We start from the raw sequence: 20,978 nt of genomic DNA, 5'->3' as shown, positions 1-20,978 counted from the left end.
TGGGGAGATAGATGGTAATTCATGTAATGTGACTTTAGGAAGCCTGAAAACCTCTGCATACCCCAGCCTGAAATTAATCACATGCAACCACATAATTTCTTGCTCACCACCAAGCACGTCCCCATTTACTATGCAGCTAAGCTTGGGAAGATCATCTGCTGGGTAGAATGAAGGAAATCCTCCTGGGAACTTCATGGGAAATGGAATACTTTTCAAGCATCCCAGTGAAATGGAACAGAAAAATGTTTTGAGACATTCAAGGAACACATTTCTTGTTTGTTTTGTTTTACAAAGAGTGTTTAATGAACAGATTCATTTAAGTGAAAAACTTACATGCTTAATGGTTTTTTAAACACAGAACAAGTGTGCAGAGTACTGGCCGTCAATGGAAGAGGGCAGCCGGGTTTATGGAGATGTGATTGTAGAGATCAATGAGCACAAAAGATGCCCAGATTACATCATTCAGAAGCTGACCGTTGGAAACGTGAGTTTGGTTTTGATAGAATTTTAGTTTTCATACTAAAATGTGACTATGGAATAGTCAATGTGAGACATTGAAATATACCTGGAAATTTTATTTTTAATGAACTACATGGGGGAAGAGTTGGTTAAAACAATAAGCCACCAAGGTCAAGTAAGTCACAGTGAAGATGATCTTTGTCTACATGGCATTCAAAGTATTTATAACGTTGTGACCCTTGAAGTAGAAAGAGCTCATTAATTGTGTTAAATGAATGACCAAATTATTGAATGAGTGATAAAAATGGTCCTTAGTCTCAACAGTTTTATTACCATTATGGAAATAATATTTATACAACGGCATAGAGACTACTATAAGAAGTCTAAAATTCTAACTCTATAGAAGAGATAAAATGTTTAGGTCAGAAAAAAAAAAAAACTGTCAGTGTGGCCTGTTAAAATGGTGGTCTTCCCATACTTTATGATGTGATTCTGCTCATATGGAAAGTCTAGAATAGTCACACTTACAGAGACAGAAGGTTGGTTAGTGATTGTTTGGTACCAAGGTGGGTGCAGCAAGAATAGAGCTGACTGCTAATCTCTATGGGGTTTTTTGGAGGGCCATGAAAATATAATTAGTGGTGATGACTTCACAACTCTGTGAATATAATAAAAACTTTTACTCTTTAAAGGAATGTGAAAATATATTCATAAAGGTATTAAAAATGGAGGTCTTCATACTGAGATTCGATCCCCGAGTGGGGAAGATCCCCTGGAGACGGGAATGGCAACCCAGTCCAGTATTCTTGCCTGGAGAATCCCACAGACAGAGGAGCCTGGCAGGCTGTCGTCCCTGGGGTCGCAAAGAGTCAGACACGACTGAGTGACTAACACACACACACATACACACATAGATAAATTTGATAGTTTCTCTCAATTCCATTTATAGAAAGTTTTCTCAGTAATCTGAATTGTATTTCCATATGATCCAGATACATTTTGTGCAAGAAAAAAATACCAGTTGCCTAACTATCCTACGGCCTTCTAAAGTCTTACAGCATCACCAGCAACTGACGACTGTGACTTTGGAGGCTGTGAAACCAGTGGTTCATGGCCAAGTATCTGATGCACTGGAGCCAGGAAGGTCCAGTCATAGACTGGGGTGATGTGTCGAGGCTGACCCCAATCCGGTGACATTAATTAGTCTGACATAACTCTTCCTCATTAGCTCTGTTACTTCCAATCTGAAAATGACATCCAACCAAGTTGGCAGTTCCTCTTCAGACTTGGTTAGAGATTATGAATTATGCGTCTTCTAGTGCTTGCCTTGAAATTGGGATGAACATGAGCTGTAGTCTGGAGTTGACTTTCCCCAGTTCTCTCTCTCCTGCCTGAACTGACATTTCTAATATGAGAAATGCAGCATTAGTCAAATAATTAATCAGACTTTCTTCCTCTGATGATAGTCCTGTTTGTCTGCCCAAGAAGAAGTATTTCAAACTATTGTGAGAGTGGCTTTTACTTTCTTTCTTTTCAATCCCATCCACCAGCCCCCGGTTTTGTGTGTGTGTTCTTGTGTTTTTACTCTGTTTGTTTGTTTTTGGCTCGGCAGCATGAAAGTTCCTAGCAGTTTCAGCTACACTTGTCATAGTTTGCTTACCTTCCTGGTAAGTAATTGCTTACCAGTTAGTGCATGCCATCCCTGCATGATGTCTCAGTTCTTCACTGGAGAGGAAAATGCAATCATGAATGAAAAAAAAAAAAAAAAACTTGCATGAGAAGTGTTTTGTACTGGCCCTCCATTCCACCTACTTACTTTCCAGCTTAAAAAAATATATATCATCTAAAAGAAATACTATCTCCTGACTAGAGAAAAGAAAAGGCAAATGGAAGAGCAGTGACTCACATTCAGTTCACCAGCTGGCCGGACCACGGGGTCCCTGAAGACCCTCACCTGCTCCTCAAGCTGCGCAGGAGGGTAAACGCCTTCAGCAACTTCTTCAGCGGCCCCATCGTGGTGCACTGCAGGTACGTGAAGGCTTCTCCCAACAGCACCAGGGCTGTTCACACCCGCACCCATGGGGCTGTTCACACCTGTGCCCATGGGGCTGTTCACACCCGCACCCATGGGGCTGTCAGGGCCACCCTCCCCTTCAACAGCGGTTGCTTCCAGAAAGTCTGTGAGAAGAAAGTTACAATGTTTCCCCTGCTTAACCCTTCTGGGCTTTTATTTTTAATTATTTTTTAATTGAAGGATAATTGCTTTACAGAATTTTGCTGTTTTCTGTCAAACCTCAACACAAATACCATATTCTAACACATATATACGGAATCTAGGGAAATGGTACTGAAGGATTTATTTACAGGGCAGCAATGGAGAAACAGACAGAATAGACTCATGGACATGGGGAGGGGAGGAGAGGGTGAGGTGTGTGGAAAGAGTGAGGTGGAAACTTACATTACCGTATGCAAAATAGGTAGCCAAGGGGAATTTGCTGTGTGGCTCAGGAAACTCAAACAGGGGCTCTGGGTCAGCCTAGAGGGGTGGGATGGGCAGGGAGGTGGGAGGCACTTCTGGGCTTTTCTGTTCATCTTCCTGCCATTCATTTGCTTTGTCAGTGCTGGCGTTGGGCGCACAGGCACCTATATTGGGATCGATGCCATGCTGGAAGGCCTGGAAGCAGAGAACAAAGTGGATGTCTATGGCTATGTCGTCAAGCTCCGGCGACAGAGGTGCCTGATGGTGCAGGTGGAGGTACGTTCCAGGCACGGTCCTCACTTTCAGCTTCTAGCTTAAACCTCTCTTCACAGTGGGAGTAGTAACCTTAAAGGAAATCCAAATTGGTCTCAATCTCAAACAGCTTCTTTCCATTTCCTGAAAACTAAAGCCCCGATTCACAGTTTGAAGCATTCTGCATTGGTGGCTGAGACCACTGTGGGATAAAGATGACTGTAAAGTATGTTAAAAAATAATGAAATGCCATTTACTCATCCCAGGTTGGGAAACAATTAAAAATGCCAAAACCCAGTTTGCCAGCAGTTCATAAAATTAAAACTAGGAAAACCTAATAGTACAGTACAGTGGTTAAGAGTGTAATTTTTGGAGCTAGATTTAGAAGTTTCAAAGTGATAGTTATTCTTAATGCTGTGGACTCTTCAATCAGTTTTTAAAGTTCTTGTGCTTCAGTGAAGTCATCCAAATGGAGATAATAATAGTATTTACCTGACAGAGTTAAGACACAAAAGGTCACCTAAGTAAAGCACTTACATAATTCCCTGGAACATACACGTAGTCAGTGATTGTAATCGACGAATATTATTGTCGAGAATGTCTGCACTTGACCCAGAAATTCCATATATTGTATGTACCCAAGAGAAGAATTTCCAAATCTGCACAACTAGACAGACATTCAAGAGTGTTCATTGAATTCAACATTGCTAGGATAACAAATCATGGAGCACTTTAAATATATACCAGTATGGGAGTAGGCCCCCGGAATGTGGGCAGGTGGACTCCGTACCCCGTGTCCTGTTGCAGTTGGCAGGATTGATCGGTCTGTAGCTCTCGGTGGGGGCAGGGGCGGGATGAGAGCAGTGAGCAAGCACACTCACCAGATGAAACACATACAGTACAGTGTCTGTAACTGTTAAGAAAGGACACGGAGATACGGTGTTTATCAACACATGCGTGTTATTGTAGGAGTCTTAAAATGGATCTCCACCAGAAAAAAAGAAGGATTTCCTGTGGAAAAGTAACATAGAATGGAAGGATACAGTCAAACTAGAGGTGGTGTTAAAGAAGCTTGAACTTTATCAGAAATATGTCATTTATTTAAAAACAATGAATTCAAATATGATTAAAGTTTTAGTTCAGTTCAGTTCAGTCGCTCAGTCGTGTCTGACTCTTTGCGACCACATGAATCACAGCACACCAGGCCTCCCTGTCCATCACCAACTCCCGGAGTTCACTCAAACTCATGTCCATCGAGTCAGTGATGCCATCCAGCCATCTCATTCTCTGTCGTCCCCGTCTCCTCCTACCCCCAATCCCTCCCAGCATCAGAGTCTTTTCCAGTGAGTCAACTCATCTCATGAGGTGGCCAAAGTATTGGAGTTTCAGCTTTAGCATCAGTCCTTCCAATGAACACCCAGGATTGATCTCCTTTAGAATGGACTAAGAATAGTTAAATCTGAGTTTGGTATTTTATGCTTTGTCATATGTGTGTTAGTTGCTCATTAGTGTCCAACTCTTTGTTACCCCATGGACTGTTGCTTTTCAGGGTCCTCTGTCCATGGAATTCTCTGGGCAAGAATACTGGAGTGGGTTGCCATTCCTTTCTCCAGGGGATTTTCCTAACTGAGTGATTGAACCCGGGTCTCCTGCATTGCAGGCAGGTTCTTTACCATCTGAGCCACCAGGGAAGTCCCAAAAATACCGGAGTAGGTAGCCATTCCCTTCTCCACAGGATCTGCCCAACCCAGGGATTGAACCTGGGTCTGCCACAAATCAGGCAGATTCTTTTATATAATCTCTATTCTAAAAGGTACCAGAAAACTTTAAAAAAAATGTGTTCTATGGATTATCCATTTGCTTTTATTTCCTCGCAGATACAGTGTGGAACTTTTTATCTTAGTAATTTAACTTACTAACTCAACACTAGTCCCGGGAGGAAGTAACAGATAGTGCTTTTTAACTGTTAGGAATAAAATAGAAGCTATAACCTACATTATAGATGCCTAATCTATTTGTGAAGCTGTTCTTTATTTTTCTGGCAAAATAATCTGAGATGGAATTTACTCATTTCCCGGAGAACTATGAGTACCAACTTCCAGATTACTTAAATGTGGCAGATACCAATGTTCTCTTCCATACATTGTCTCCAGATGAAGCAAATGTGGGGAGTGCGTACTTTATTTAGATGTGATTCATTGGACTGTAAATGATAAATTAACTCTCTCTGTCCTTCCTTGAAATGACAGGCACAGTACATCTTGATTCACCAGGCCTTGGTGGAGTACAATCAGTTTGGGGAGACGGAAGTGAGCCTGTCTGAGTTACACCCATACCTGTCTAACATGAAGAAAAGAGATCCGCCCAGTGAGCCTTCCCCACTGGAGGCTGAGTTCCAGGTAACAGCAGTCATGTGAACCTCTGTCTGCTTCCCAGTCTGTCCTGTGCACGTGGCCTGGCTCTTGCATTTGGGCTTTGCCGTAAAATGGAGCAGAGTCGAGGGAACAAAGACTCAGAGAGTTTAAGAGAAATACCTGAAAGCACGAAACTATTATGTAGGAAACTCGTTTAAATCTAGAAATCAGATGCTGCGGCCAACACATTAAACATTCCTCGTTAACCTGGTATAAAACAAATTGTCAAAATAATAGTATATAGCCACAAAATCGGCCCTCCAAAGGCAGCATAGCATCTCACCTTTAACAACTACATCTGGTTTTGGTTTGTAAAGGAAATAACTATAGGAGTTTATGATGACTTAGGAACGGGAACTGGCTGGAGCTGGTAGACAGAAGCTAAAGGATAAATGTGTGTGTCCTAACCTATTTATTAGGCAGTCACTCTGAAAACTAACCTAGGATGTGGCTCACTATGATTTCAGAGCGTTGGTATAGCTGTCTCCAAGTAGTTCAGTTGTCACAAAGGTTTTGTTAGTTTTCTCTTTCACTTGTAATTTTCAGTTTATCGAATCTTTGTGTGAACTACCAAACTGGTCAATTCAGACATTGTCACAAGACCAGGAACGTGCTTTTAATCAGATGCAGAGTCATTTAATGTTTTGGATCAGAGTGGGGCTGGGGTAGGACTTGAGATAGTCACCAAGTAACATGATCCAACCTGGACTGTACTCTGATGGAAAAACCAGAAGACTACCAGCTTGGTCTTCAATAAGCGGTGTTTTCATATTCTTGCTCTTTCCACTGCATTTAATTCACTAACTCCGCTATACTCCATATACACAGACACTGTTTGAAATACTTATACATTTAATCTAAAAATTCATATGTAAAGTCACAAAAAGAAAGGGTAGATTCTTTGAGCAAATATGATTGAGCCTGTGTTTCTAAGCACAGGAGTCAAAGTGATTTGTATGTGGACGTGGCTAGTGAGTGTGAGCCATACAGGTAGTAACCACAGCTCTGACAGAAACACTGAAATTATTCCAGCTAAGCAGAAAGGGAGACAGAAAATGAGGATAGAGATGGAGGTTGGCTGGTGGATTAGTGATGGGACATTGAGGCAGTTCATGTCTAATTGCCTCGCCTTTCTTAAGAGCATATGAAGTAAGATCATTGGTTGAGTGTTTGGGGGTGGGGCAGAAGTGAGTCACAAAGAAGAGTTCATGCTCACGAAAGAGAAAATGATTTGAAATAGTTCCATCAAAGAAGGAAAGCAGCCTCCCAGGTGAAGGGGGTGGGGTGGCCAGAAATTGCTGTTAGATCTTATGAAATTATGGTCATGAATTTTCCAAGAGAGTCAGTCAGTTGTTTTTTTGTTTTTGTTTCCTGCAGTAACATTGAGGTTAGAGGCTGTGTGTAGTTGGGTTAAGCACATCTAGGATATTTTAAAGTGACCAATTGAAAGTTGGGAGGTGAAGGAGCTGACGGTGCTTGCAAGTGAATACTTTAGGGTGGTCAGTAAAGAGCGTATGAGCCACAGAAAGACATGCAGTGCAATGAGAACGTCATACAAGCAGTATGTTAAAGGTTTTGATGGGATTGCAGATTACTGAATTGGAGGTGCTAGAATAAATGGCTAGGAACAATGGAGGCAATTTTCCATAGCAGGTATGGTGGAAATCATAACTTTTAAAGTGATACAATTTTGGAATGAAACCTATCTACAAAAGTGGAGTGGAGACTGTGGATGGCTGAAGATTGGAGGAACACTGCTGGAGGTGAAGACATGAGTGTGGTTTGGAGCAAAGTGCCGTACTGACTTTGAAAGAAGACACCATCGTTTCTCTAAACGTGTTCGCAATATCCATACATGCACACATATCTGTATTCTTGTTGCCCAGTCTCTCAGTCGTGTCCAGCTCTTTGTACCTCCATGGACTGCAGCACACCAGGCTTCTCTGACCTTTACCGACTCTCAGAGCTTGCCCAAACTCATGTCCATTGGGATGGCGATGCCACCCAACCATCTCATCCTCTGCTGTCCCCTTCTCCTCCTGCCCACAGTCTTTCCCAGCATCAGGGTCTTTTCCACTGAGTGTGAATATCTGTGTGTATAATGGTACCCATCTCCTGCCCTCAATCTTTCCCATCAGTGTGTATAACTTTGGGTCTTTTCCACTGAGTGTGTATAACGATATTCATCTCCTGCCCTCAATCTTTCCCAGCATCAGGGTCTTTTCCACTGAGTGTGTATACCTGTATAACTGAATGTGTGTAGCTGTGTATATAATGGTACTCAACTGTGCATGTTGCGCTCCCTCAGTTTAGGCTGTTTATCCACTTGACAGATATTTAAGTTATTTATTAGGAAGAAAAGGCTGCAGGCAGGGAGATCTTCCGGTAGAAACTGACCTTTGAACAGATATCTAAAGGGCAAGTAGAAGTTAGCAGAGTGACAAAAAGGGGCACGGGTAGTCCAGGCAGAAAACACACCTGCGAGTCTCCCGAGAATGAAAGGACCGCCGGGCCCCTTCAGAAGGTGGAGGAGTTGGTTTGGCTGCAGTGCCGAGGGCCCTGCAGGAGGTGTGGCTGCAGAGGCGGTCGGGGCTGCCTCCCAGAGGCTTCCTGAGCTGTGCAGATGGTCGGGTCCTTCCTGACAAGGACGGGGAGCTGCCAGAAGCCTGAGAGGAACGTGCCCTGCTGTGTTCTAGAAGGATTAGAGCACGTGAGATTGAAGGTAAAGAGGCCAGCAAAGAGACTGTTGATGTTTTCAAGTGAGAAATGTAAGTGATGTCCTAAGCAGGAGGAGAGAAACGTGGAAGGATTTGAGAGCTTCACCGGAGATATGACAGCTCTTGCCAACTGATTAGCCACCAGGAGGGAGAGGGGAAGAGTCTGGAGGGCTGAAAGAAGTGAAGTGTTGATTATGCAAAGCATGAGCCAAGTCATCTGTGCACGCTTTATCCTGGATGAGAATTGACTTTGGGTCATTTAAAATAATTTAACATTGTTTTTGCCATATGGAGAATGGCCAATATCTGTACAGTGCTTTTAACTTATAAAAGATCAAACCATACTTTTTTACTATCTAGCATCTCTTCACTGGGAAACATATTCTGTTATATAATTGTATATGTTCAAATTCACCATGTCAAAGTACTTAAGACCTGAATAGTGAAAAAAAAAAGATCAGGGACAAACTTTAAAATTGGGACCTTAGGGAATGTATGCAAATTTCACAAAACTTAATGAAATTCTTTTCTTTAGAGACCATCTTATGTTACAATAATAAACTAAACTAGTGATTACATTTTAAAAGGTGTTTCCTTTCTATTTCTTTCCTTCAGAGACTTCCTTCCTATAGGAGCTGGAGGACACAGCATATTGGGAACCAAGAAGAAAATAAGAGTAAAAACAGGAATTCTAACATCATTCCATGTATGCAGTTTATTTTTGTCTTTTGTATCATAGTGAAGTTCTTTGAATTTGTTTAACGTGAGACACACACACAAACCTTTGGGAAGCAACTTTTCGACATTTGCTTGACAGTAGAGAATAGTTATAGGTTATTTAAATTTTAGCTGAAGCAAATACATTGGATCCCAAACATTCACAGTGGACTTTGGAGAACAGACGGTCTTCAGTGTTTTCGTAGTTCAGTTCTTAAGCTGGGGAAAGGCCGAGTTCTCTTCACAGGTTTTCTCTCATCTTAGTTTCATTGCAGTTATTTACTCCAGGGTAATTGACAAGTAGCAAAATTACATCCTTTTTTTTTTTTTTTCTGTTTATCCCATCCTTACATCATGGAGGTTAAAAGTAGGCAGGAAATACACTATAAACTATTGATCATCACATTTAATAGATCAAAGTATGCATTACATCTTTTTCTATTTAAGTATTTTGATAGGACCATACCTATACAACTATAATTTTCTTCAGCTGCTAAATACTCATACACTAAAACTGACATGGAGAAAATATAACCCAAGATAGACAACCTGACAAATTGGATCAATGCATGGTTGACCTAGTTAATTTCTGAAGGGGTACTTATGAATACAGTTTAAAATATGGAATTGATGGTGATATAACTAATCAGATCCTTTGATCAGATTATTTTAAAGAAATTGAGTAACAGTGAAAAATTATGGACTAAATACTTTCCTTGATGAAATAATTATTTATCTGAGATACTCATTTAATTAAGGTTGCTAATTTACTGTTAATAAGATATAATTGAAAAATTAGGTTTTACCTCCGGTATGTATTTTATTAACTTACAGATGTATTTTTAAAAGTTTTATCCATCAGATTGATGCTATTTCATGGAAAACTAAAGTATATGTATCAAATATCGAACAATCACATGGAGCATTATGACATAGAGTTGTGTCCTATGTTTCTTCCTGGGACTTTCTTGGGATCGATTGCCTTTCTATTAGAGTTTAAAAAAATAATTTGTTAATCAATGAGAATGGAACAGGATCTCAGTCCATGTAGATCAATAAGTATGCATAATGCAACCTGTCACTTCTAAATGACTTTCTAGTGCCCACATGACAGTCAAGCAGAGATTTATTTATTTTTTAAATCAAATTTAAATTTTATTTTTATTTTGCACAGATGACTTTAACCGAGTGGCACTGAAACATGAGCTGGAAACAAGCAAGGAGAGTGAGCAAGACTCGGATGAGTCCTCTGATGATGACAGCGACTCAGAGGAGATGAGCAGATACATCAATGCCTCCTTTGTCATGGTAAGTCCCCACCATTCCCAAACCCGAGGTCCACCTCTGAAAAATATGCGGATGTTCTTATGGCCATGCACTAAGTCAAAAGAAGGATGAACTTGACCATATCTGTGTATTCATTGACATGAAAGTTTCCATTTTTAATACTATATCTTAACTTATTGCAATACTTAGATATTAAAACCTAATGTGTTGATGCAAAACAATACTATTACAATTTATGACAAATATGACTATAATTTGAAAAATAATGAAATTTCAGCAAAAGCAAATATTTGAAAATGTTCATATGTACTCAGATATCCATATTGTAAGCAGATCCAAGTGTGCTTATTTGTATAGTTAAAACCTTTTCATTCAGATTTTCTGAATGTTTAAGTGAGTCTGTGTCACATACCCTTTTTTTTTTTAGTATACTGAGAATTCAAGCAAGGAACTTTAAGTAATTCAGTAAATACTTTTTGCATATTCACTAAGCTGAGTTTATTTCTTTTCCCAATTTTCTTAAAATACATATTCATAGAATATTAGTTATAAGATAGCAGAAAAATGCTGTCTGAGCTTAGTCGCTCAGTCGTGTCTGTCTCTTTGCAACCCCATGGACTGTGGCCCGCCAGGTTCCTCTGTCCATGGGGATTCCCCAGGCAAGAATACTGGAGTGGGTCGCCATGCCCTCCTCCAGGGGATCTTCCCTGACCCAGTGATTGAACCTAGGTTTCCTGCATTGTAGGCTAATTCTGAGCTACCAGGAAGCCCAAGAATCCTGGAGTGGGTAACCTATCCCTTCTCCAGGGGATCTTCCCAACACAGGAATCGAATTGGAGTCTCCTGCACTGCAGGCTCGGAGAAGGTGGTGGCACCCCACTCCAGTACTCTTGCCTGGAAAATCCCATGGGTGGGGGAGCCTGGTAGGCTGCAGTCCATGGGGTCACAAAGAGGCAGACATGACTGAGTGACTTCACTTTCACTTTTCACTTTAATGCTTTGGAGAAGGAAATGGCAACCCACTCCAGTGTTCTTGCCTGGAGAATCCCAGGGACGGGGGAGCCTGGTGGGCTGCTGTCTATGGGGTCGCACAGAGTTGGACACAACTGAAGCGACTTAGCAGCAGCAGCAGCAGCAGAGACATGATGAAGACAATTTTGAAATGCTTATGCTTTTTTAAAAAATAATCACATTAAGCTTTTCAAAGGAAAAAAATGGTATTTTTGGAGGGAAAATTTTGTTAGTTTTCTAAAATAATATCTTCTAAGCTTGATTTTACATTAGTAGCCAAGTATTATCATTAACTAATATCTTTTATAGAGACATCGCATTGTTTTTTGGACCTAAGAATCTGTTTGTCACTGTTTTAAAAAACTATAGTTGCTTTACAATGTTGTGTTAATTTCTGCTGTACAGCAAAGTGATTCAATTATACATACATACACACACACACACACACACACACACACTTTATTATATTCTTTTCCATTATGGTTCATCACAGGATGGGACCTAAGAATCTTCATATTTTTATGTAACAGCACTGACATCAAATTAAGTGACTCTCTGTCCACATGGTCGTTTTAAGAATCCACTCTTCCCTCATCAGCAGCAGTAACTGGGTCTCAATTTTTTCTTTGTTTAAAGAGTTACTGGAAACCTGAAGTGATGATTGCGGCTCAGGGGCCCCTGAAAGAGACCATCGGGGACTTCTGGCAGATGGTCTTCCAAAGAAAAGTCAAGGTGATCGTGATGCTGACGGAACTGAAGAGTGGAGACCAGGTTTGTGCTTCTGAGAATCTCTTCTTTCGGGCCTCTCTGTCATAAAATCCGATCCTTCTTTCCTGGATCGCTCACTGGGTGGGCGGGCCTCTCTGTCATAAAATCCGATCCTTCTTTCCTGGATCGCTCACTGGGCGGGTCTCTGTACCCCGGTCCCTTTGATCCCCCGTCACATGGCTCCATTTATTCACTCTCCCCATTTTCCATCCAAGCACTGGCATCCAGAGTTCTCACCTGGGTTCTGACCATTGTTTGCCTCCCGCAACCCCCGCCAGCTCAGCCCCCTATTCACAGATCGATTGTGTAATAAGGCACAGCAACCCCGAGCCTCCCTCTGCTAAACGCAGCGGACCGCGTAAGCAGGGGGCTGCTGAGAACCTACTGTAGAGCACAGGGGGAAAAAAAAGAAGGTGCAATTTGTTTGTAGGACACGCATTAAGTAAACTTAAGAACGCATTCCAGTATGCAGTGAAAGTGTCCGACTCTTTGCAACCCCTTGGACTGTAGCCTGCCAGTCTCCTGTCCATGGATCTCCCAGGCAAGAATACTGGAGTGGGTGGCCATTCCCTTCTCCAGGGGATCTTCTCGATGCAGGGATCAAACCTGGGTCTCCTGAATTGCAGGTGGATTCTTTACTGTCTGAGTCCCCAGGGAAGTATGCAGTAGGTACAGACAAACACTGCTTGATGCTACTTGTACGAGGTATCTAGAATAGTCGCATTCATAGAGTCATAAAGCATATTGGTAGGTGCCAGGGGCTGGGGTGGGTGTAGCAGGTGGGAAGGGGAATGGAGACTTAGTGTTCAATGGGGACAGAGTTGCAGTTTAGGAAAGTGGAAAACTGGGGAGATGGATGATGGTGAGAGCTGCCCAACAGACTGAGCTGTGCAGTTAGATATGGTTAGGATACTGTGCTTTGTATTATGTGACTTTTACCACACACACACACACACACACACGCACCAGCCACATCTTTATTCTATTTTTTTTTTTTTTTCAGGATAGAAACCCACCTCTGGTCTGACCTTTCGGACCATCAGTAATCAGGCCAAATGTATCTTTCCATTTCCTCATGCTTTTATGGTGTCCACACTTTCCACTCTGGACAAGCAGAGTTACTGACTGAATCTTAACACAGTGTTTGTGTTCTCCTCAGTAAGCCTTAATTTCCCGACATCCCACGTATCTAAATGTGCCCTCTCTTCCCATTTTGATCCTATTCTTCTAGAAGGATAAAACTGAAAAACGCATCCAAGTCCCGTCTTCTTCATATCCATGTAAGAGTTACCTTCATAAAATTCTGTGACTGGAGGTGAACCTCAGGCCTAATTTGATCTTCCGCCTTATGCCTGTTACATATATTTGAGCCTTTTCTTGATACCACAAGTTATCAAGACTTTCCTGGCAGTACATCTTAGTTTTCACCACCTCACACTTTCTCTGACATGTGTTAGGGCTTATTTAATGAATGTTCTCACAAGTGTGCAGTTATGCTATATGTATTCTTTTTCTCTCTCTCGTTTCCCTTTTCCCCTACCCTCATGCATAGAAAATAGTTGTTTTTTATTTTTATGTTTTCATTTTCCATTTGTTTCCTTTCAAAAACCTTAACTGGAGGATAACTGCTTTACAGTGTTGCGTTCGTTTCTGCTGTGCGACTGAGTCAGCCGTAAGGACACGTGTATCCTCCTGAGCCTCCATGCCCCCCCGCCGTCACCCCTCTAGTCATCACAGAGCACCGAGCTGAGCTCCCTGTGCTATACAGCAGCTCCCCACTAGCTGTTTGATGGTTTTTTTCCTTTTCTTTTCCTTTAAGGCGTGGGATTCTAGTAATCTTTTCCTTCATCTAAATTGGGAAAGCCAGGGAGTGGAACAGGACTTTGGACAGGAATGCCTGTTGTGGTCAGCAGCTGTGGGTCTGTAGTTAGTGGAAATCATTTGAGGAAGGAGCAAGTGCTTCTGTGATCCACGTGTTTGTCAGTCTGACCCTTTCCTCAGATAGTCAGCTGACACAGACAAGATAGGCAGGAAGCTTCTAAAGGGGCAGTCTCTTTCCCACCGGACCCCTGCGGGGACAGGGAGACCTGAGTTCTTGGAGGGGTCATGACCACATCAGCCCAGTCCATCCGTTTTGAAAAGGTGGTGGTGCGGCATGGAAAGATGGGGAAAGCAAAGATGAGACCTAGCCGGGGGTGGCAGAGCCGTGCCCATGGTGTGCTGGGCACCTTGGCTCTCCCTGGGTTCCTTGCACAAGGCAGCACCAAGTATCTGTTGGATGGATGTCCAGCATCCTTCCAATAGGTCTTAGATTTTTATGAAGAGGACTCGGCTTGACAGCACAGCTAGTCATTTCCCATTGAACAGAGCAGGGTGAAGACGAGAGACAGAGGACAGTCAGAGCCGAGATGAGAGCGCCGGCTCTCTGAGCCGACAAGCGGACAGAGCCCTTGGGCCGCTGATGCTGAACCACGTTCTTTCTCATCTAGGAAGCCTGTGCTCAGTACTGGGAGGAAGGAAAGCAAACCTACGGAGATGTGGAAGTTCACATGAAGGACACCAACAAATCTTCAGCGTATACCGTCCGTGCGTTTGAACTGAGACATTCCAAGGTACACACTCAGTTTCAGGAGTATGTGTCTTTGGTGTAATTGATCTGGTTGAAAAATTAAGATGCATTGCTCTATGAGAGTGAAGCAACTCTCTATATAATGTTTTCAGGATGAACTTTTAAAATTTAAATGAAAGTAACTGGGAGGGAAAAGTAACAATCAACTTATGGAATGGGCTGAATTTCTCCCTCGAATGCATGTTCCCTCCCTGGTTTTAGAGGAAAGATCCACGAACGGTGTACCAGTACCAATTTAATGGCTGGAATGGGGAAGAGCTGCTGGCCGAACCCAAAGAACTGGTCTTGATGATCCAGAATCTCAAACAAAAGCTTCCCAAGAAGAACGCCGCTGAAGGGAATAAACATCACAGGAGTGTGCCTCTTCTCATCCACTGCAGGTCGGTGGGGTTCCATGGGACATGTTCTGAAACCCAGCATCCTGCTCACCTCTCGGCTCACACCTCCTGTTAAAGGCGGTTTCTTCCAATAGCTAAAAATGTACAACTGCAGTGGAAGCCTCTTAGGGAGTCAGTCACTCTCGCACGTGCTCCAGCAGCGTAACTGCTGTGGAAATGCAGTAGAAATACTTATATTTTAGTGCAGGAATATTAGGTTGTGAGTCCCTTAATATCCGTGGTATGTAATCCCTGACTCAGTGCCTAATGCTGAACCCAGAATGTCACCTGTCCTGAATGAACGGAAGCATGCATGGACAGATGGATGGATAGATGTTACATCTTATTTCTGCCTTTATAAGTGCGTTGAGCCACTCTATTAGTTGTCAGTAGAATCCAGAGGACTGAATGTTTTGCCTCCAATACACATATCTTAAGTTATTTATTAACTGAAATCTCATGCTTAGCAACTTTGATTTGAAACCCATCACCTGACTCTCTAAATAAAGCCCCAAAGGCAAAGATTTTAATAATATACATAATAATGCTTGATTTTATTTAATTTATGTTATGCAGACCCTTAAGTTTCATCTGTGATAGGTCTCCACCTTAAGAGGTTGAAAGAAGGATGCATGCTATAAACTATTTACATAAAATGTTACACTAAATTAGAAATTAAAATAGTAAAGCAGGATGAGAAATGTAAATCAAGCGAAGTGCTTAAAAGAAATGAGGCTTTTTGAGAAAGCCTCATGATTATTACTAGAATTGCATACACTGCAACCAAGCCCTTAAACAAACACTACTTTCTGGCATTCATTTGCGTTTTCACCAAGCCCGTAAACAAACACTACTTTCTGGCATTCATTTGCGTTTTCAAAGGTAAAGTTTATGTGGTAAGAAAACTAAAGAAGGAAAGTTTAGTATTTAAAACTGTTTGCGTTTCTCAGGGAACAGATGAATACCTACTGTACATTCCTTGGTTATTTACATCGAAAATCTTCCAATAATATTCTTCAAGTTGGATTTTTATTATAATGTAACACACAGAGTCGGACACGACTGAAGTGACTTAGCAGCAGCAGCAGCAGCAACATGCCTCTCACAGTTTGATAAGTGATTTGGCTGCCTAGCTATCCTTTTTCTATTGGTGCAGAATTGTTAACATTTGTGAAAAAAAAAAAAAAAAAAAGCACTGGAGAGGCAGAAGAGAGGAGAGAAAGCGCATGGTTTAGTAATTTACAGTATGGCAGGTCCGGTTTTTCTGGTTTCATCAGTTTCTGGCCATGCCTTTATCTTCCCTAAATTTCAGTATTTTCATCTATCAAATTGGCTTTATGATACGTGTCTTAACCACTTAAGATATAAATTAAAGTTCATGGTAACTAGTAAAGTACTAAACAGGAGAAAGTATATTTTTAAAGTGTAAGTTTTTAAGTTAAAGGACTATTATATTCCCAGGTTGAAAAAGTGTGCATAAAACGTGCATTTAGCAGAAACGTTCTGCTCTTAAGAGACGGGAATAAAATAATTACAGTAAACCTGAAGCAAAGAATGTATTCTTATCTCTGTCTTTAGATTTTTATCCCGGTATCACTTTCTCCATGAAATGTAGAATTTTTTAAACGTTGTCCTTCTTTTATAGAGATGGATCTCAGCAAACAGGAATGTTCTGCGCTCTGTTCAACCTCTTGGAAAGCGCTGACACAGAAGAAGTGATAGATGTGTTCCAAGCTGTGAAGTCGCTCCGCAGAGCTCGGCCAGGGATGGTCCCCACCTTCGTAAGTGAGCTGCATCGCTGCTTTTAACGCGCTTCTCCCGTTTACTTCCTCTCTCTCCTTCCACCCCCTCCCCACCCCATCCTCTCCTTTCTGTTATTTCTTTTCTATTGACTTTTCTAGTCTTCTCTTTTAAAATCGCATTTTACATGATGGTTCACATTGGATTATTATCAGTATAAACAAGAGACCTAATGCTAGTTTGCCGGTGATGTGTGGTGGTGGTTCATGAAGAACACTTTTTTTAAAAGCTCATGAAACCCCCCATTCCCTCCACTTTCAATCTTGTATCGATTTGTGTGGAGGTGTCACAAACCGCCCTGGCATTTAGAGACTGAAGAAAGGTAACGTTTATTATAATTTAATCACTTTCACACATTGGAGAAGGAAATGGCAACCCACTCCAGTGTTCTTGTCTGGAGAATCCCAGGGACGGGGGAGCCTGGTGGGCTTCCGTCTATGGGGTCACACAGAGTCGGACACGACTGAAGTGACTTAGCAGCAGCAGCAGCAATCATCTGTCTGATCAGTTGAACAGTCCTGCTGCTCACACCAGGCTCAGCCGGCCTGCACCGGGCTCCCTTGTGTGTCTGCTGTCACTGGTGTGTCCACTGGGATTTGGGTTGTCCAAAGGGACCTTGAGTGCCCCTGGGCTGGCAGTTGGTGTGTCCACTGGGTCTGGGTTGTCCAAAGGGACCTTGAGTGCCCCTGGGCTGGCAGTTGGCTGGCATTTAGCTGTGGTAACAAGGGTGCGTGGATCACATGTCTCTTCTGCTCCAGACTTGTTCCCACAAAGGCAGCGGAGTTCCTCGAGGCAAAGCGAGACCCCTGGGGGCCCAGGCTGGGGGCTGGCATGCGCTTTCCCCCGCATTTTATTACCTGAACAAGTCACAAGGCCAGCTCAGGTGTAGGGGTGGGATAGACTCGCCTTTTGTCCAAAGGGCCTGAAAAGTCAGTTTCCCAAGAGGTGTGGATGCAACCGAAAGTGGGGTCTGGCTGCTCGCCACTCAGATGCAATAAAGAGGCTGGGCTGGTGGGAAGGAAAGTGTGCTTTGTCTTGGATGCCGGCAACTGGGGCAGCAGGGAGGTGGACTCTTGTCCAAAGCCGACTCCCCCACTCCACCGACAGTCAGCAGGCAAGAGCTTTTCTAGATTGAGGGTGGGGCCTACATGCAGACACAGCAGTCACCTCTCGCAGTCATCTTCAGATAGGTCATTGGTGGTCTGACCAGCATCGTCTTGATTGTTTTAAGTGCAGTTAGTCTTCAGTTCCATGGTTGGTTTCTTCCTGTTTCTGAGGCCAGTTCTCAGAATTGTGGCAGCTTTTGTTATGGCTCCAGTCTGGTTATCCTGTCCTTAACTTCTCCACCTGGTGGGGGTTTCACTATCTGTTAGACAGCTCCGGGGATATGGCTCGGAGTGTCATCTACAGCCCTCGACGAGGCACTAAGGTCCTTGACTGTGCTTGACTGCATTATTGTTATCTGGTCTCCTTTGACTGTTCTCCTTTGTTTCTCACTTCTCTGATGATTAAACTTCTTCTTTGACTAAGGTTTTTCCACAGACCAAGCGCAAGCAGAGGACCGGGGGTTGGGGGGACAGTCTACTGCGCTGTTTCATGGCTACAGAGAGGCTGTTGAGTGAGCATTGTCCTAATCAGCCCAAGTTGTGTCCTAAGTGTAGTGGCCACTGATGATGGTTTGGGAGTGAGTCACTTATCACAATGCCAACTTAACCACTCACTCAAACCCTGGCAGCTCTTACTTGTGCATGACCTTGACCTTGCATGTACTGATGTTAAAAGTATACCGAGTGCCTGCTATGTTCTTTTGCCATTAAGAGACTCACTGCTTAGTGTGAGGAAAAGGCAGACATATACTGAGCAATGTTGTAAGTGAAATGACAGAGAAATTATTAGGTGGTGTGGTGATAAAGAGTCTGCCTGCCAGGGCAGGAGATGCAAGAGACCTGGGGTTGATCCCCGGGTCAGGAAGATCCGCTAGAGAACGATATGGCTACCCATTTCTTCTCCATTATTGCCTAGAAAATTCCGTGGACCGACGAGCCTGGTGGGCTACAGTCCATGGGGTTGCAAAGAGTTGGACACGACTGAGTGACTGAACACATGAGTGAAATGATGGAGATCTCTAGAACATGAGAGGGCACTGAATTTAACCCGAGGAGCTCAGACTGGCTTCCTGCAGACTCTGGGTCGGATGCCAAGTGATATGTAGGCGTGAACCAAGAGAATGGGCATCCAAGATTGGCTCCTTTGCAAAAGCTTAGGAATGAGATGCCCCCTTAGGGCCCGAGAGGGGACCAAACACCGATGTGGCGTGGCTCCAAAGTCAATCCTGAAGACTGCCTTGCAGTCAGTCCTTTAGAACCCTAAGGAGAGTGAGTCATTTAAAACAATCTTTTTATGAAAACACATGGGAATAGTTTTGTTCCCCAGAGTCTTCCACAAGTAAATGATTAAGTCTTGTTCATTTTCATCTGATGTTAACAAACAAAATAAAAGGACATAAACCTCTTTTGTGTAATCCCTGGCTTCTTCCCTTTGCTAGGAGCAATACCAATTCCTGTATGACGTCATTGCTAGCACCTATCCCGCCCAGAATGGACAAGTAAAGAAAAGCAAGCATCCAGAAGATAAGGTTGAATTTGATAACGAGGTGGACAAAGCTAAGCCGGATGCTAACTGCACGAGCCCCCCGGAGGCCCTGGAGAAGACTCCAGAAGGAGACACAGAGGCTGGAGGCACCAAACCCACGGAAGGTGCTGAGGGGTCGGAGCACGCCGCCAACGGTCCTGCAAGTCCCGTTTTAACTCAGAGTGCATAGGAAGGACAGACTTGGGGCAGCTCCAAACCCCGGATTCAAGGTTGTCTCTACTTCTCTAGAACTAGAGAGGCAAAATAGATACACAGTGGATTCATGAAGGGCATGGGCTGGGGTTTGCGGGAAGCTTTTGTTTTACAACTGTAGAAAAATATTTAAGACAGTTTTGCTGAAGCGTTTTTGTACAGTATTATGCTCATTTTAAGTTTTATCCATCTCTGTCATCCAGCGAGAAGCAGCTTCTTTGTGTGTGTGTGTGTGTGTCTGTGAAGAGAAAGACACAGAGACAGACAGACAGGGGGTGAGTGAGAGGATGCTTTCAAGCGAATCTAAATGCTCTGAGAAACTTTGCCATTTTGTTTTCAAAGAAAAATGACAATATTTTATACTGGAAGTATTAACTTTGCTCAAAGGTTCTGTTTGTTTTTAAATCATAAATTGTGTGTGTGCTGCCAGGAAGAAGGACATGTACATTTCTAGAATGACCTCAAGATGGCCTCCTTGTCCTGCTGAAATACATCTTATAGTTTCCTATTTTACTGCCAGAAATAGACATAAAAATAGAATGTGTGTAATACAGGAAAGTTAACTAAATTAACATTTGGAAATCTTATATTCCATATGTTAGCATTTAGTCCAATATTTCAGGCTTATTTAATCTAATTTAAAATTTCAAGAAAGCCTATCTTGGTATCTTCATATGGTGTTTACGATTCTGTAGCACGGATTATTCTCTGTATAATATGTGAAATTCATTGCTTGATACTTTTGACCCAAAACTATATGTTAGCTACAATTGAACTTCAATAAACATCTTTAAATAAATGTAATGTGTATTCAATCCTTAGGACAAAACTGGAGTCAATAGAATGTATTCGTGCTAAATGTTTACATATGAAGCCTGACATACCTATTTTAATGGAATAAGACATTGATAGGAGATATATACGGAGAAGGCACTGGCAAGCCACTCCAGTACTCTTGCCTAGAAAACCCCATGGATGGAGGAGCCTGGTGGGCTGCAGTCCGTGGGGTCGCTAAGGGTCGGACACGACTGAGCGACTTCACTTTCACTTTTCACTTTCCTGCGTTGGAGAAGGAAATGGCAACCCTCTCCAGTGTTCTTGCCTGGAGAATCCCAGGGGAGCCTGGTGGGCTGCTGTCTATGGGGTTGCATAGAGTCGGACACGACTGACACAACTCAGCAGCAGCAGCAGCGTAGTCTAATAATTGTCTGGGATCTGAAAAAA

General features: G+C 42.7%; 1 protein-coding gene across 5 annotated transcripts in view; it reads left to right on the top strand.

Annotated features, from left to right (window-relative positions):
- Positions 1-20,553, top strand: part of PTPRC (protein tyrosine phosphatase receptor type C) — a 133,989-nt gene extending 113,436 nt beyond the window's left edge. For all 5 annotated transcript variants that reach the window (XM_088845214.1, XM_088845215.1, XM_088845216.1 and 2 more), the window contains 11 exons: positions 359-484; positions 2,330-2,487; positions 3,079-3,214; positions 5,440-5,589; positions 8,937-9,027; positions 10,213-10,346; positions 11,973-12,107; positions 14,594-14,716; positions 14,935-15,113; positions 16,756-16,891; positions 19,456-20,553. In XM_088845214.1, coding sequence (XP_088701340.1) covers positions 359-484; positions 2,330-2,487; positions 3,079-3,214; positions 5,440-5,589; positions 8,937-9,027; positions 10,213-10,346; positions 11,973-12,107; positions 14,594-14,716; positions 14,935-15,113; positions 16,756-16,891; positions 19,456-19,731 — 1,644 coding nt within the window. In that variant the 3' untranslated portion in view covers positions 19,732-20,553. The remainder of the gene's footprint in view (positions 1-358; positions 485-2,329; positions 2,488-3,078; positions 3,215-5,439; positions 5,590-8,936; positions 9,028-10,212; positions 10,347-11,972; positions 12,108-14,593; positions 14,717-14,934; positions 15,114-16,755; positions 16,892-19,455) is intronic.
- Positions 20,554-20,978: the final 425 nt, after the last annotated feature.

The sequence above is a fragment of the Moschus berezovskii genome, chromosome 17 (assembly GCF_049115385.1).
Source record: "Moschus berezovskii isolate FMDL1 chromosome 17, NW_MosBer_1.0, whole genome shotgun sequence".
Taxonomy (NCBI): Eukaryota; Metazoa; Chordata; class Mammalia; order Artiodactyla; family Moschidae; genus Moschus; species Moschus berezovskii.
This window is presented reverse-complemented; position numbering and strand designations above follow the sequence as displayed.